The sequence below is a fragment of the Lipotes vexillifer genome, unplaced genomic scaffold, assembly GCF_000442215.2.
Source record: "Lipotes vexillifer unplaced genomic scaffold, Lipotes_vexillifer_v1.1 scaffold639, whole genome shotgun sequence".
NCBI lineage: Eukaryota > Metazoa > Chordata > Mammalia > Artiodactyla > Lipotidae > Lipotes > Lipotes vexillifer.
The window spans coordinates 3,794,667-3,809,456 of NW_006786377.1; the positions used below are offsets into that span (position 1 = coordinate 3,794,667).

At 49.2% G+C, this 14,790-nt stretch overlaps 1 protein-coding gene across 1 annotated transcript in view; it reads left to right on the top strand.

Moving 5' to 3' along the window:
- The first annotated feature begins 370 nt into the window (after positions 1 to 370).
- The window catches only part of ZC3H12D (zinc finger CCCH-type containing 12D), a 25,470-nt gene continuing 11,050 nt past the window's right edge, over positions 371 to 14,790 (top strand). Inside the window, exon 1 of the mRNA XM_007458770.1 lies at positions 371 to 722. Within this exon, the coding sequence (XP_007458832.1) occupies positions 418 to 722 (305 nt within the window). The 5' untranslated portion in view covers positions 371 to 417. The remainder of the gene's footprint in view (positions 723 to 14,790) is intronic.

Genomic DNA, 14,790 nt, shown 5'->3' on the forward strand with positions numbered 1-14,790 from the left:
ATGGGCTTCAACATATGAATTTGGGGGAAGAAACAATTCAGCCATAGCAGAGCCTCAAAAACATTTCTTTGGCCTGTTTACAAATGTCCCCAGGGCTGGGTGGCCTGCTCAGCGGCTCTGGGTCCCTCTGGCCCCCTTGCGGGGACCGGGAATGGGGTGAAGGCCTGGGAGAGCCACTAGTACAGGCACCGTGGTTGCATCGCGGCTCTTCAAGCACACTGAGCCACTGAAACTCCTCAGGGGACAAGGCCCCGACGTGACTTCCTGACAGATAAGCGGGGGGAGAGAGCACCCATAATTCACCTCCTCTGCCCAGGAAACACCTGATGGATGCCTTTTCTCTCTAGCTCATGCCGGTAGGGCTCTGCCAGGAAGAGGCCGGCGGCAGGACCCTCACGGGGGCCCAGCTGGTACAGCATGGAGCGCTTGAGCAAGATGGAGTTCTTCCAGAAGCTGGGCTACGGCCGGGAGGATGTGGTCAGGGTGCTGGGCAAGCTGGGCGAGGACGCCCTGGTCAACGACGTGCTGCAGGAGCTGATCAAGACGGGCAGCCGGCCCAGCGCCCACGAGGGCAGCGCCGCGCCCCTGCTTGTTCCCAGGGGCTCCTGTGGGAACCCTAACTCTGCCCAGCGCGGGCTGAGGGCGGACCCGGAAGAGGACAGAGGAGGCCCAGCCAGTTCCTTGCGACCCATAGTGATCGACGGCAGCAACGTGGCAATGAGGTAGCTTTCTTCGTCCCCTAGCCGCGGGCGGGGAGAACTGCCCCTCTTCTCGGTGGGTCTGTCCGAGGAGCTTTGGAGCCCATGGATGGGCCTTGGAATCCCCATTCCATCCCTCAGTAGCTGTGTGGCCTTCACTAAGTCAGTTAACCCCTCTGAGCCTCACTCCCTCCACCTGTAAAGTTGGTCTACAACCTCCGTAGAAGGTAATTGTAAGAACTGGAGCTGCACAGAAGTGCCTAGGGCAGTGCTGACACAAAGTAAGTGTTCAACAAACGGCAGCTTTTATCGTACTAACTCAGGGATAATCGGGGAAGAGCCTAGAGCTGGGCCTTGGTGAGCACGGCTCCCGGTCTGGTGTCTGTCCCTGACCAGCTGTGTGACTCTGGGAAAGCCGGGGTATCTCAAGCTTCCTCCTCTGTGACACAGGTCAAGAGAGAGCTCTTCTGCTCCCCGCAAGGTTATGAGAAGCAAATGGGAAAACGGAATACTTGAACCGCGCTGGAAGCCCCCTGCTGGGGGTTGTGAGCCGTGCTGGTGGCGGCCCTGGTGGTGGAGTGGCTCCCTAGCTGGGCGCGCGAGGTGTGCTTGTAGCCCCTGAGCTCTAGAGGCAGTGTTATACTGGTGTATTGGCATCTTCGTGTGTTTCGGTGATGAGAGCTTCGCGCCCCAACTCATCTTTCCTGGAGAGGCCAAGTTCAGCTGAGAGAGAAGATCTGCAGCCTCACCCACACTCCGCACTGGGCACGGAGGAGGCTTTGCCCAAACAAGCGCATTATTTTACTGTTTGGCTTAGCTGCAGCCCAGCAAAGGGCAGAGCCATAGGAAGTCGGTCACTCACAACTACAAATAGACGCACGTCCCTTTCCAAAAGCTGAGCCGCGGTGGATGGAGAATAGCAGTGTTATCGGCACTGAATGCGTCAATGGTATTCTTTGGCTGACAGGCTGAGTGGTTTTCCCTGAAAATTTTTGTTTGTTTGTTTTTAAATTTAAAAAAAAATTTTATTATTTGGTTGCGCCAGGTCTTAGTTGCAGCAGGTAGGCTCCTTAGTTGAGGCATGCATGTGGGATCTATAGTTCCCTGACCAGGGATCGAACCTGGCCCCCTTGCACTGTGGTGGGAGGGGGGGGGTGTCTTAATCACTGCGCCACCAGGGAAGTCCCTGGGCTCACTTTGGATTGGGCGCTGCAGGACAGAAGTGTGGAAAGGTTAACTCAAGATGGCCCAGGCTTGAGGGTAGTTCCAATATGCCCTGCTTGGTGTGTAGGACAAGTTCATTCAAGCGTTCATTCAAGTTTTAGCCAGCCAAGTCTCCCTGGGCTTGATTATGTCAATAGGCAATGGAGCCCTGCCTTTTCCCTGGGGCCTAGGAGCTGGTCCTCCGGTCTCTAAGGCATTCTCACACATGCTCTGTGGAGGCACCAGATAGATGAGACTCTGAAATTCTGCTTAATTCAAGGTCTCTGGGGGAGTTAAAGGGATTTTTAAGAATCCAGTAGGTTCTGAGCATCCTAGGAAGAAAGTCTGCTGGGCTCTGAGAGGGGCCTGGCCTCTGCCTGCTCTGGATGAGGCATCTCTTCCTCTGGACATCGGTAGAAAGACATGGGTTAACATGTAAAGATTTTTTTCGATATGGACCATTTTTAAAGTCTTTATTGAATTTGTTACAATATTGCTTCTGTTTTGGTTTCTTGGCTGTGAGGCATGTGAGATCTTAGCTCCCCTACCAGGGATCGAACCCGCACCCCCTGCATTGGAAGGCAAAATCTTAACCACTGGACCGCCAAGGAAGTCCCTGGCTTGTATTTAAAGTAAGATGATATTGCTTAAATCGAAGACCTTTCCAGTCCTAAGATTATACGAGCTCTCCGATTCCAGATCAAAAGTGCAGAATGGCTGCAGGGTAAAATAACTGCTTCAGGTGCTACAGGAAAGCGTTCTCTCTCTTTGGGGACCAGACTTTTTTTTTTTTTTTTTTAACTATTTATCTATTTATTTGGCTGCACTAGGTCTCAGCTGCAGCACGCAGGATCTTCGTTGCCATGTGTGCTCTGGCGTGTGGGATCTTAGTTGCGGCATGCCAACTCCCAGTTGTGGCATGTGGGATCTAGTTCCCTGACTAGGGATCGAAAGCAGGCCCCCTGCACTAGGAGTGCAGAGTCTTAGCCGCTGGACCACCAGGGAGGCCCTAGGGAGCAGACGTTTTTTAGGAACGGCTACAATAGGGTGATGGTGGAGGGTTTTCTTTTGATGAAAGTCTCTGTTGCTGCTTGGAATTCACATTTAAACCACGTCCTCTATTTGCACATGACCTAGACGTGTTCTGGGTAAATCTATTTAGTCCCACCCCGCACTCACCTCCTACAATTGTAATTAGTCTGTGGCTTACAAATGGAAACCATCTCTCAGGCTTATTATGAACATGTGTGTGTCAGAACGTGAATTCTTTCAGACTTGTGCTGCCTAAAAACGACCTCAGATACCTAGAACACATGTATTTGTGTGTGTTCTCAGGGTGTGTATGTACATATATGCACATATACACAAACATCCCCTCCCCTGCCCCCCTGCATCCCCTTAGTTAGTAACAAAAAGAGAAATTTCACAGCTCCCTGATGGTGGGACTTAATTTGTTCAAAGGCACGTCTGGGAGAGGATTGGGGTCTGATGTTCAGATCCACCCCTGCTCCTTCTCCTACAATAACACCTCCTGTGTCCTCCAACCAGAGTTTCAAGAGGACCCCTGACCTCAGGCTCTGCCAGATCCTCGTTTGTAAAGGATAGCTCCCAGTGTGGGGCGCATCTTTAGAGGGGCCAGATTATTGAAACCCAGCATGGTGTCTACTCGTTATCTGCTGACCTCAAAACTCAGTTAACCTCAGAAACATGGTTTCTGAAAATTCTCCTTCGCTGAGGTTTTGTAGTATCGCAGGCATTGCCATTCTCTGTTTTTGAAGATGCTGCTGCTTCATGTGCTGTCTGGTTCTGGAAGGAGTGGGGAGGAGCCTAAAAGACAGGTTGGGATGCATGTCCTTTCTGCCCTGAGCAGGTGAGAAGCATGTCTTCTGTTGGCAGCAGCATCCTATAGGGTGCCTGTTGCCGACTTGCTGACTGTGGCTTTGTCCCCTGGAGCCTGGGACTGTGTCTGCCTTTGCTCACAGAGAACAAGAGCCTGACTTTTCAGCCATGTTTTTTTTTCTCATTATCTTTGGGAAGTTGTGTTTCAGTGGATCTTTAAAGACCAAAAAAATCTGTATTAGTTTCTATTGCTGCTATATCAAAATCACCACACAAATGTAGTGACTTAAAACAGCACAAATGTATTGTCTCGTAGTTCTGGAGGTCAGAAGTCTGGCCTGGGTCTCCCTGAGTTGAAATCAAGGTGTCGGCAGAGCTGTGTTCCTTTCTGGAAGCTCTAGGGGATGATATGTTTTCTTGCCTTTTCCAGCTTCTGGAGGCCACCTGCATTCCTTGGCTTATAGCCCCTTCCATCTTCAAAGCCAGCAGTGGCCTGAAATGATTTACAAAACATAGAATCTGTATACATATATTGGTTCCCTTGGGAGAAGATCCACAGCTTCCAATAGCTACTTAGAAGGTCTGTGATCCCCGAAACGTAAAGAACCACTGATGTAGTATGAGCAGTTCTAGATAATGTCATGCTTTACGGGAGGGCGCTAAGCCTCTCCATTAGCACAGAGAATGTGAGAGGGGGTTATCTGTCCTTGCCTCTGACCATCTGAGTTGAGAGAGAAAAAAGCACAGGAAGGGCCTAGAAGGGCTTTTGGCCAAGATCAACACTGGCTCCATCAGACCCTGGCCTCCATCCTTGTGCTCTGACCATACCATCAGTCTAGAAGTTTCCATGGGCTCCTCTCCCCAGAGCCTCAGAATGTGTAGCCCAAGTCTATTTGTAGTGGCTAAACCCAGTAGGCCTGGGGTGGCTGCTCTCTGGAGATCGGCAGTGAGGGTCACTGGCCAAGTGCTTTTTAAAATAAGTGGGAATGTATTTGTTCGGAGCACACATCTTGTTCAAGTCTTTTCAAAAGGACCATACCACCCAATTCCAAAATCCTCCCATCTCCTCACTGTAACAACAAAAGGAGTCTATTTGGTTCTTACAAGCAGGAGCAATGGCTTCATTTATCATTTCCTAAGTGGTGGGTCAACTTCAATGTGAATTCTAAGTTGCAGTGGTGGGCGTGTGAGATTGGGACCTGGGAAGCAGACCTCATGCTTGTCTGTAGTTCTGCAGAAATCCTTGTATTTCACATAGGAAGCTGGGGAGGTCAGGAGCAGGGGACAGAACATAGGGCTTAAGAGTCCCAAGATCTGAGTTCTGACCTCTAGCCTAGGGCTGCCCAATAGAGCAGCTCCCTGTTAGGATAGAAAGTTCTTTACCCGCATCTGGTGGTCCATATGGTGGCCGCTTGCTACATGGGGCTGCCAAGCACTGGAAATGTGGCTGGTGTGGCAGAGGAGCTGAATTTCCAATTTTATTTCTTTTGAATTAACTTGAAGTGTAAACAGCCACATGTGGTGAGTGTCTGCATAATGGACGGTACAGCTGTAGCTCCTCAGCTTACCTACTGTGTGACCTCCGCCTGCGTCACCTGACCTTTTTAAAAAAATTTTTTTTAATTAAATTTAATTTTTTTTATACAGGAGGTTCTTATTAGTTATATGTTTTATACACATTAGTGTATACATGTCAGTCCCAATCTCCCAGTTCATCCCACTACCCCACCCCCCACTTTCCCCCCTTGGTGTCCATACGTTTGTTCTCTGCATCTGTGTCTCTATTTCTGCCCTGCAAACCGGTTCATCTGAACCATTTTTCTAGGTTCCACATATATGCGTTACTATACGATATTTGTTTTTCTCTTCCTGACTTACTTCACTCTGTATGACAGTTTCTAGGTCCATCCACGTCTCTACAAATGACCCAATTTCGTTCCTTTTTGTGGCTGAGTAATATTCCATTGTATACATGTACCACATCTTCTTTATCCATTTGTCTTTCGATGGGCATTTAGGTTGCTTCCATGACCTGGCTGTGGTAAATAGAGTCACTTGACTTTTTTGAGCCCTGTTTATACAGGTAAGAGGTTGGACTGAATAATAATAATCTTATGCAGTTTTTCATCTCTAACATTCTAGGATTCAGGGTGATTATTTTATGCATGTGTGAAAGAAATAAATGCATTTTTCTTATAAAGGAATGTCTCTTCTTCTGCAGAGGTTCAGAGAGAGTAAGTAACTTGCCAAAGGTCCCAGAGCAGTAAGTGCCAGGCTCTGGATTCAGTGCTCTTTCCATTTCCCCAGCACTGTGTATCTTTGGGCTGCTAATTCCATGTATCTTTGGTCTCAGAGTGGGAGACCCTGACCCCATAGACTTTTATTCCGGGGCCAGAGCCTGCCTGTGCTGCCCAAAGTCCTCCCCAGGCACGATGAGCTCCAGATGTGCCCGCTGCAGACAGGACACGCTAGACCCCTCTCCCTCACCAGGGGCCAGGATGCCCCTCCTGCAGCTGCCAGCCTGTTGGGAACCCTCAGAAGGTCACATGTGCATTGAATGGTGGCTCTGCTTGACTAGCAGCACAGAGACGGATTTTCAGTCCCTACACCTTCAGGGCTGTGTGCGTATGTGTATGTGCATGTGTGCATGTGCAGGAAAGAGGAAGCTGTGAGCCGAGCACTGGAGTCGCTGTACGCTTGGCCTTAAGAAAAATGTCCAGAAGGTTTTATAAAGGTGACTTTCATTGAAAGCATGTGACCAGCTGCGTCGTGGTGTTTGGGAAGAATGTTGTTTCTCGCTGCCGAATCTTGCCACATTTTCTTGCCTGGCAAACTCACAAATACCCACACATACTGACAAGTACCAGTGGTGTATGTTCTGTAGGCAAATTTAGGAAAGGAGTGAGTTGAAGGCTTTCAGCCTGGGGAAAAACCACCTGATAATTTCACATCCTCTTACTGGCCTTGACAAGGGTTTCATCTGAGTGTTTCCTCATTTGGGGGTGTACAGGGTTTTTTATTTGACTTGTTGTTGTTTACCTTTTTAAACGCTTAAAAACCTTAACAGAATCTGGCGTATTCTGGAGAAACAAATCTTCAGTGATGAGAGAGCTGAGGTTGGCAACGGGAGGTTTTCATCAGGTCCCTCTCAGTGGGTGTAGGGGGCACACTCCTGGACTGGGGGTCCAACCTGCCTCTCAGCCTCTGAATGGACTCCAACCAACGTTGGCCTTGGGTTCCTACCTAAGTCTGCACCATTTCTCCTTTTATGAGATGAGGGAGCACCCTCTCTCAGAGGTCCACCCCCGTCTCCCCTCTGACCTGAGCTGGGGAGATCTCTTGGTGGAAGGGCTAGAAACTCCAGGTGCAGAGTGTTTGCAGTTTAACCCCAAGTAAGAAACAGAGTCAGTCAGTGTTGGGCGTTTACGTCTCACACCCCAAAGGAATCACTGCCTGTCTTTCCTCTCGTCCCACCCCCAAACCACCGCCTCGCTCTTCATAAGATCGTCTGCTGGTTTCTGCAGAGACTTCTTGGGCAACAGTTAATGATACAGGGGCGTTCACTTAGATTGTCAGTTAGTGTAAATGGCTACGCGCTGATGGTGGCTGCCCAGGCACACTGTCAGGCAGGATTTGCCTCAGGTACCTACTCACTTCCGTTACCACCTCCCTTTGTTCAAATCCTACCACTCCTGTTTCCTTTTCCCCGGGAATGGCGCTCGGCTCTCTGCCTGATAAACTGGTTCTCAGTGGCTGTTAATAAGCGCTAAGGTCCCTCCCCCAGCTCGAGCATTTTAACAGCTGGTAATTTTTTAAAGTTTTGATTGGAGCACAGTTGATTTACAGTGTTGTGGACAGGTGGTAATTTTTGCTCCGAAGGAGCTGCTGTCTGGGTCCCAGGAGCAGAGACTGGTGAGGGGCAGGAATAAATCGAGATGGGAAGGAAGAGTTTGCAGCCCAACAGATTAGGCTCTGAGATCAGCGAGCCAGCAGATGGCTTTGCTTTAGTTTCCTCAAGGGTGAAATGGGGCCAAGGTCACTTCCTCAAGGGCTTCTTGCAATGATTAAATTAGGCACATGTGCAAAGTGGTCAGATACACAGGACTCTGTTAAGAATGAGCTCCAAGAAGCTGGGGTGAGGTCTGCCTCGTTCACTGCTCCCCAGGCGCCCAGCACAGCGCCCTCTGACGGAGGTGTTCACGGCTGCTTGCTGAGCGAGTGGAGGAGAAAGAAGCCCAGGGGAAGGGGTGCCTCTGGCTAACGTACTCTTCCCGTTTGTACCTGGGGTGTGGGCTTCCAGGGTGACTGCTGAGCTTTATTACCTGACCGAGAGCCCTGCCGTCTCCTAGAAACAGAGCCCCATGTGGTGAGCAGGTGACCCCTGCTTGCGGCATCAACCCTGCCATTGCTCAGGGCTTTCTGTGTCAGGACTAGGGCAGCCACGATGGGGTTTTGAGGTTGGCAAAGAAAGGCATGGCGAGGACCGAACATAGATAACCTTCGTATCTCTAGAGACCAGAAGGCTCATGAGGCTGGGGTAGAGTGTGTGCAAAACGGTGGACCTGAATGAAAAGTCCTCCATCCCAGAGAGACCAACTTAGGGGTTCTCAGGGCCAGTGCCCGACCTCCTTGTGCCTGGAATTCAGGCTGGAAGAGAGGGCACCTCTGAGGGAGAGAGGGAAGATGCTGGCCGCACTGATGGGAAGATGTACACTCCCTCCATCTTCCACTGGTCTGGGGGGTACGTATCCGTCCTTTGGAGCCTCTTGGTTGGGGGTCTGCCATCTTGGAGTCCCGTATCAGAGAGGCCGTGGGGCCAGTTTCTGCTGCATGAAGCTGATGGTGGCCTCATTCCTCAGCTCTTCTCTTCCTGAATCTCTGCACCTCCAACCGCCTCCCCTCCACCTGCCTCCAGAGTTGCTGGAACTTGTCACCCTGCTCCCCATTGCCCACTCACAGGGATAGGGTGCCTGATGCCTCTGAGGGGTGTGTGATTTATACCTCCCACCCCCCGCCCCAAGTCACACACCCATCAAAGGCATCAGCGGTGGAAAGTTGGCTTTTGAACAGTTAAAGACAGATAGGTAGTCACAGAAAAGAGAGCAATCAAGAAACAAATCTTAGGGACTTCCCTGGTGGTCCAGTGGTTAAGACTGCACGCTCGCAATGCAGGGGGCCCGGCTTCTATCCCTGGTCGGGGAACTAAGGTCCTGCAACCCGCATGCCACATGGCATGCCAGAGGAACAAATTTTAAAAGAATTGTGGTGATTTGTTTTCTTGAGAATAGACTGTGGGAAGACTTTGCTGCGGCCAAGAGATACATGTGCTCGGGGGCGGGGTATCATCAGATGTTCACATCACTGCTGCAACGTGCACAGAACACAGACCTTGTTTTCTATGATAGATGAAATCTCTTCGCCACCTTCTAGGTAGTGGGAAGGAGCAAACTTTACACTTGCCCATCTGTGATAGCTCAGTGTCTTCTGTCTTCTGGAGGACTCAGGCTTCGTGTTTCCTCTCCATTCCCCTGCCCCTCTCCCAAATGGCATCTGGAGGCTTTTGAGACCTGGTGTTGCCTGGCAGAGGGGTCTGGGACGCTCACCGGGCTCCTCTGCAGAGCAATGGGCTGGCCTGGCTTCTGGAATGGTCAACAGAGAGGGTCATCTGTCCCATTTGGCCTTTTGGGGAACCATGCTGGCTTAAAGTGCTGTCCATTCCCAGGCTGCGTGAAATCCTCCAGGCCTGGGGAAGCAAGGGATCCAGGGGTGTCGCTTCCAGTTCACCTATCCGCCACTTTCCTCCACGGCAGCTCTGCAGCCCTGTGGGAGGCTGCACCCGCTGAAACCACGATTTCTCTGAGAGGCTTGCGACAGGCCCAGGCTGTGCTGAGAGACAAACCTTCAGCCTCCTGTTCACATCCATCGCGGTGTCACCAGCCCTCCCGTCCCCTCATGGCTCAGCGAGTGGGGCAGGCCTGGAGGGCAGGGTAAGGACGCTGTGAGTGGCCCCTCATTCTCCCTCCGTCTCCTTGTTTCGCAACTTCTGCTGGGGCCGAAGGGACTAACTTTCCATTTCCTCTTCCTCTTTACCACAGACGGCCCCATTGATTTTTTTTTTTGTAAATTTATTTATTTGTTTGTTTTTGTTTTTGTCTGTGTTGTGTCTTCGTTGCTGCACGTGGGCTTTCTCTAGTTGCGGCGAGTGGGGGCTGCTCTTTGTTGCGGTGCGCGGCCTTCTCATTGCAGTGGCTTCTCTTGTTGCGGAGCACGGTCTAGGTGCACGGGCTTCAGTAGTTGTGGCTCGTGGGCTCTAGAGCCCAGGCTCAGTAGCTGTGGTACACGGGCTTAGTTGCTCCGTGGCATGTGGGATCTTCCAGAGCCAGGGATCGAACCTGTGTCACCTGCATTGGCAGGTGGATTCTTTTATTTTTTGTGGGTTTTTTTTTACTATTACCATTTTTATTAGACACTCTTCTAAAAAAAATCCTAGTCTAACTAAAAATACTGAATTAGAAATACCCTTATTATCTTAACTGTAGGAAAAGAAATACCCTTATTATCTTAACTGTAGGAAAAGAAGATATAAAAGCAGTATTATTGCTGATAATTAAAACAATGTATTACTTGAGAACAAAAACCACAAACCATTGGAGAAGAAATGCCCCAGAAATAGACCCTTGACTACATAAGAAAGTAATATAAGATGAAGAAAGGGCCACCAGTCAATGGGAAAGAAATTGGGTTATTCAATCAATTGTGTACAGCATCCAACTATCTACTTTGAAAGAGAAAAATTGCTTAGAGCTGCATGTTACATTCTACCACAAAACAAATTCTAAAATACTAAGAAGATAAATATGAAAAACAGTCATAAAACTAAAGAAAACAAAGTTGATTATCATATCCTTGAATCAGTAATAATGTTCTAAACTCAGTTTAAAAAAAAAAAGAAACTGCAAAGAAAAAGATTGGTACACTTAAATATGTAAAAATCTGAAACTTCTGCATATCAAGAATTGTAAAATTACATGTCCAACAAAACTAGAAAAAACCCTGGCAATAATATGACAAAAGCTTAATATCGTTAATAGGTAAGTGTTTTTACAAGTAAAAGAAAAAACAGACATCCCCAAAGATATGCAATAGAAAAATAAGCAAAGAACATGAATAGAAAATTCACAGAGAAAAAACAATAGCTAATGAACATATATTTTTTTAACGTTCAATCTCATCAGTAAACAACAAATGCAAATTAGGGCTTCCCTGGTGGCGCGGTGGTTGAGAGTCCGCCTGCCGATGCAGGGGACGCGGGATCATGCCCCGGTCCGGGAAGATCCCACATGCCACGGAGCGGCTGGGCCCGTGAGCCATGGCCGCTGAGCCTGTGCGTCCGGAGCCTGCGCTCCGCAATGGGAGAGTCCACAACAGTGAGAGGCCCGCGTACCGCAAAAAAAAAAAAAAAAAAAAAGGAAATTAAAGCAAGGTTTCATTATTTGCCAATAAAATTACCAAACTGTTGAAATGACGCAATACTCTAATACACCACTGGTGGGAATGTGAATCGGTACAATCTCTCCGTAAGATAATTTAGCAATATGTATCAACACCCTTAATAAAAGTACTCATGTTCCTTGACCTAGTAATTCTAATTTGAGGGAATCTATCCTCACGACATAATTTTGAAATACAAGTAGAGTTTTATGCACAAAGGTGTTAACTATGTCATTATTTATAATGGCAAAAGACTGGGAATAACCTAAATGTTCAGTAATAATGGATTAAGTAGATAATATAATTCTACATGATGAAATTACATTTACTACAAACTCTTATTTTAAACATCTTTATTGGAGTATAATTGCTTTACAATGGTGTGTTAGTTTCTGCTGTACAACAAAGTGAATCAGCTATATGTATACATATATCCCCATATCCCCTCCCTCTTGTGTCTCCCTCCCACCCTCCCTATCCCACCCCTCTAGGTGGTCACAAAGCACCGAGCTGATCTCCCTGTGCTATGCGGCTGCTTCCCACTAGCTGTTTTACATTTGGTAGTGTATATATGTCCATGCCACTCTCACACTTCGTCCCAGCTTACCCTTCCCCCCACCCATGTCCTCAAGTCCATTCTCTATAACTGCGTCTTTATTCCTGTCCTGGCAGATTCTTAACCACTGTGCCACCAGGGAAGTCCCCCTGTTGATATTTTCTCCTTACAGTTTGCATAAGCCTCACAGCTCAGCGACAACAGCCAAAGGGCTATTTTCTCTAAGCTGGAAGACCCTACAGATCTAGGGGGGTGAGGCCTGGTTCTGATACGTCACTGGAGCTACAGGAATCTAGAGTTCTCTTGAATCTCCACAAAGCCCAACTTCTAACACCATTGATTAGCGTTTCTTTTTTTTTTTTTTTAAAGAATTAATGACTTCTTACCATATGGTGTCATATACTAAGACTTCATGATGTTTTCTTTTTTTTTTTAATTTTATTTATTTATTTATTTATGGCTGTGTTGGTCTTCGTTTCTGTGCGAGGGCTTTCTCTAGTTGTGGCAAGCGGGGGCCACTCTTCATCGCCCTGCGCGGGCCTCTCACTGTCGCGGCCTCTCTTGTTGCGGAGCACAGGCTCCAGACGCGCAGGCTCAGTAACTGTGGCTCACGGTCTCAGTTGCTCCGCGGCATGTGGGATCCTCCCAGAGCAGGCCTCGAATCCGTGTCCTCTGCATTGGCAGGCAGATTCTCAACCACTGCGCCACCAGGGAAGCCCCTGATTAGCCTTTCTAAGTCTCCCTTTTTTACTTTATAAACCTGGGCCTATCCTAATCCTCTCTGAGAAAGTAATGGAAGAAGCCACGCACAAGAGAAAAAAGCACAAATGTGAAGGTCTGATGTGTTGGCCTTGCCGGGACGTGGAGAGGATGCGAGGGTCATGGGGACCCTTGGCTCTCTAAGCACCCAGCCCTGCCCCTCCCACCTCCCCTTCGCCTGCTCCGCGGGTTGCAGCCACACTGTCCTCTTTTCAGTCCCTAGACACGCAAGCCTTTCCTGCACCAGGGTCCTTCCAGCCAACCCTTCCCTGTGCCTGGGTTGCTTCTCTTCCGGCTGCTCATAAGACCTGTTTCTTCTCAGTCATTCATTTCTTCAGCATGTTTTTGTTGAGCCCTTACCAATTATCAGGCACCACCATGCTAGGTGCTGGGAACGACGGGCAGCCACAGGAACCTATGCTCTAGAAAGGGGGAGGCCCAATTCATCCCGTGGGGGAGTGTGCATGTCCAACTGTGATAAGTGCCAGGAAGGACAAGGATGGTGCTGTGAGGACTCCTAACAGGGGAATCTGATGGGGTTTAGAGGCGAGGGGATGCTTTTCCTGAGGAAGTGACGATGAAGCCGAAGGAGGAATGAGCTGGGCTGAGAGGAGTGGAAATAGTTGGTGCAAAGGCCCTGTGATGGGAGTGAAGGGAGATGCATGGTCAGGACAAAGGGCTGAGGGAGTGCCGGTGGCTGGGGGGAAGTTGTGAGCATGGGGTGAGCTAGTCTTGAGGCCAGGCCGTGGCCGAGCCCCATTGTGTCTGCATTCTCAGTATCTCAACTCTATGTACCTGTCTCCCTCTCCAGCAAAATGCCGCTGACCTCCACTCATGAAGTCTGAGGGATGTTTTCAGGCTTCACTGGCCCCTCAGAGCAGCTTTGGCTGCCTTCCTCCCGAGGCTTCCACGGTGCAGCCTCTTCTGCTTTACCCCCTTCTCGTCTTTTTTTTTCTTTTGCTGTACGCAGGCCTCTCACTGTTGTGACCTCTCCTGTTGTGGAGCACAGGCTCCGGACGCGCAGGCTCAGCGGCCATGGCTCACGGGCCTAGCCGCTCCGCGGCATGTGGGATCTTCCCGGACCGGGGCACGAACCCGAGTCCCCTGCATCGGCAGGCAGACTCTCAACCACTGCACCACCAGGGAAGCACCCCCATTCTCTTCTGAGATATGCCTTTGTTTCTTTCGTTGGTTGTCTTGCTCTACCTGCAACCAGCTGCTCGGTTCCAGGGCTCCTCCAGGTCCAGCCCCTGGATGCTTATTCTCTCTTATTCTCTCCAGGCAATTCTCTCCACGCGGTGGCTCCAACTGGTGCTTAAGCAGATGACTCATATGTTTTATCACCCAGACCTCTCTTCTGAACCCTAGCTGTTTATTTAATATTTCCACTAGAGGTCACCAAGGCTCCTCCCAACTCTCCATGTGTCCACGACCAAGCTCAGGATCGTTTTCTCTAAATCCTGTCTTCCTCCCAAACAGGGTCTGTCTCAGGGAGACTTCCATCCCCTTGTAAAGTCAGAAGTCTCCTCAGTGCCTTTTTCCCTGTCACCCCTGTACTCAGTCAATCACCACATTCTGGAGATACTACCTTCTAACTATCTCTCAGGTTCACCTACTCTTCACCACCACCAGCTGGGTCCAGGTCACCATCAGGTTTTGCTTTGATGACTACAACTGCTTCTTAACTGGTGTCCCCCCTACTCTGGATCCTTCCAACTTATTGTCCTCTGTGCTGCCAGGTTGAACTCTTTGAAACATACATCAGATCACATCTCATCACATCACATATACCCCCAGTCTTAAAATCCTAAAATCTTTCTACAGCTTCTCATGCTTGTTAGGAGTAGACAGATCTTCTAGCTCCTAAGACCCTGCCTGGTCTTTTTCTTTTTAATTTATTCTATTTATGTTTTTGGCTGCTCTGGCTCTTAGTTGCGGCACGCGAGATCTTTGTTGCGACATGCGGGATCTTTAGTTGCAGCATGTGGGATCCAGTTCCCTGACCAGGGATCGAACCCGGGCCCCCTGCATTGGGAGCATGGAGTCTTAGCCACTGGACCGCCAGGGAAGTACCCCTGCCTGGTCTTGAGCCTCCTCTCACACTACTCTTTCCTTCCTGCCTCCATTGATGGATGATTACAGTGGAATTTGTGGGGCACATTGGCATCCTTACTTGGACTTGGGAAGACCAATATCACATTGACAACCCTCTCTTTTTTTTTTTTTTTTTTTTTTTTTTTTTTG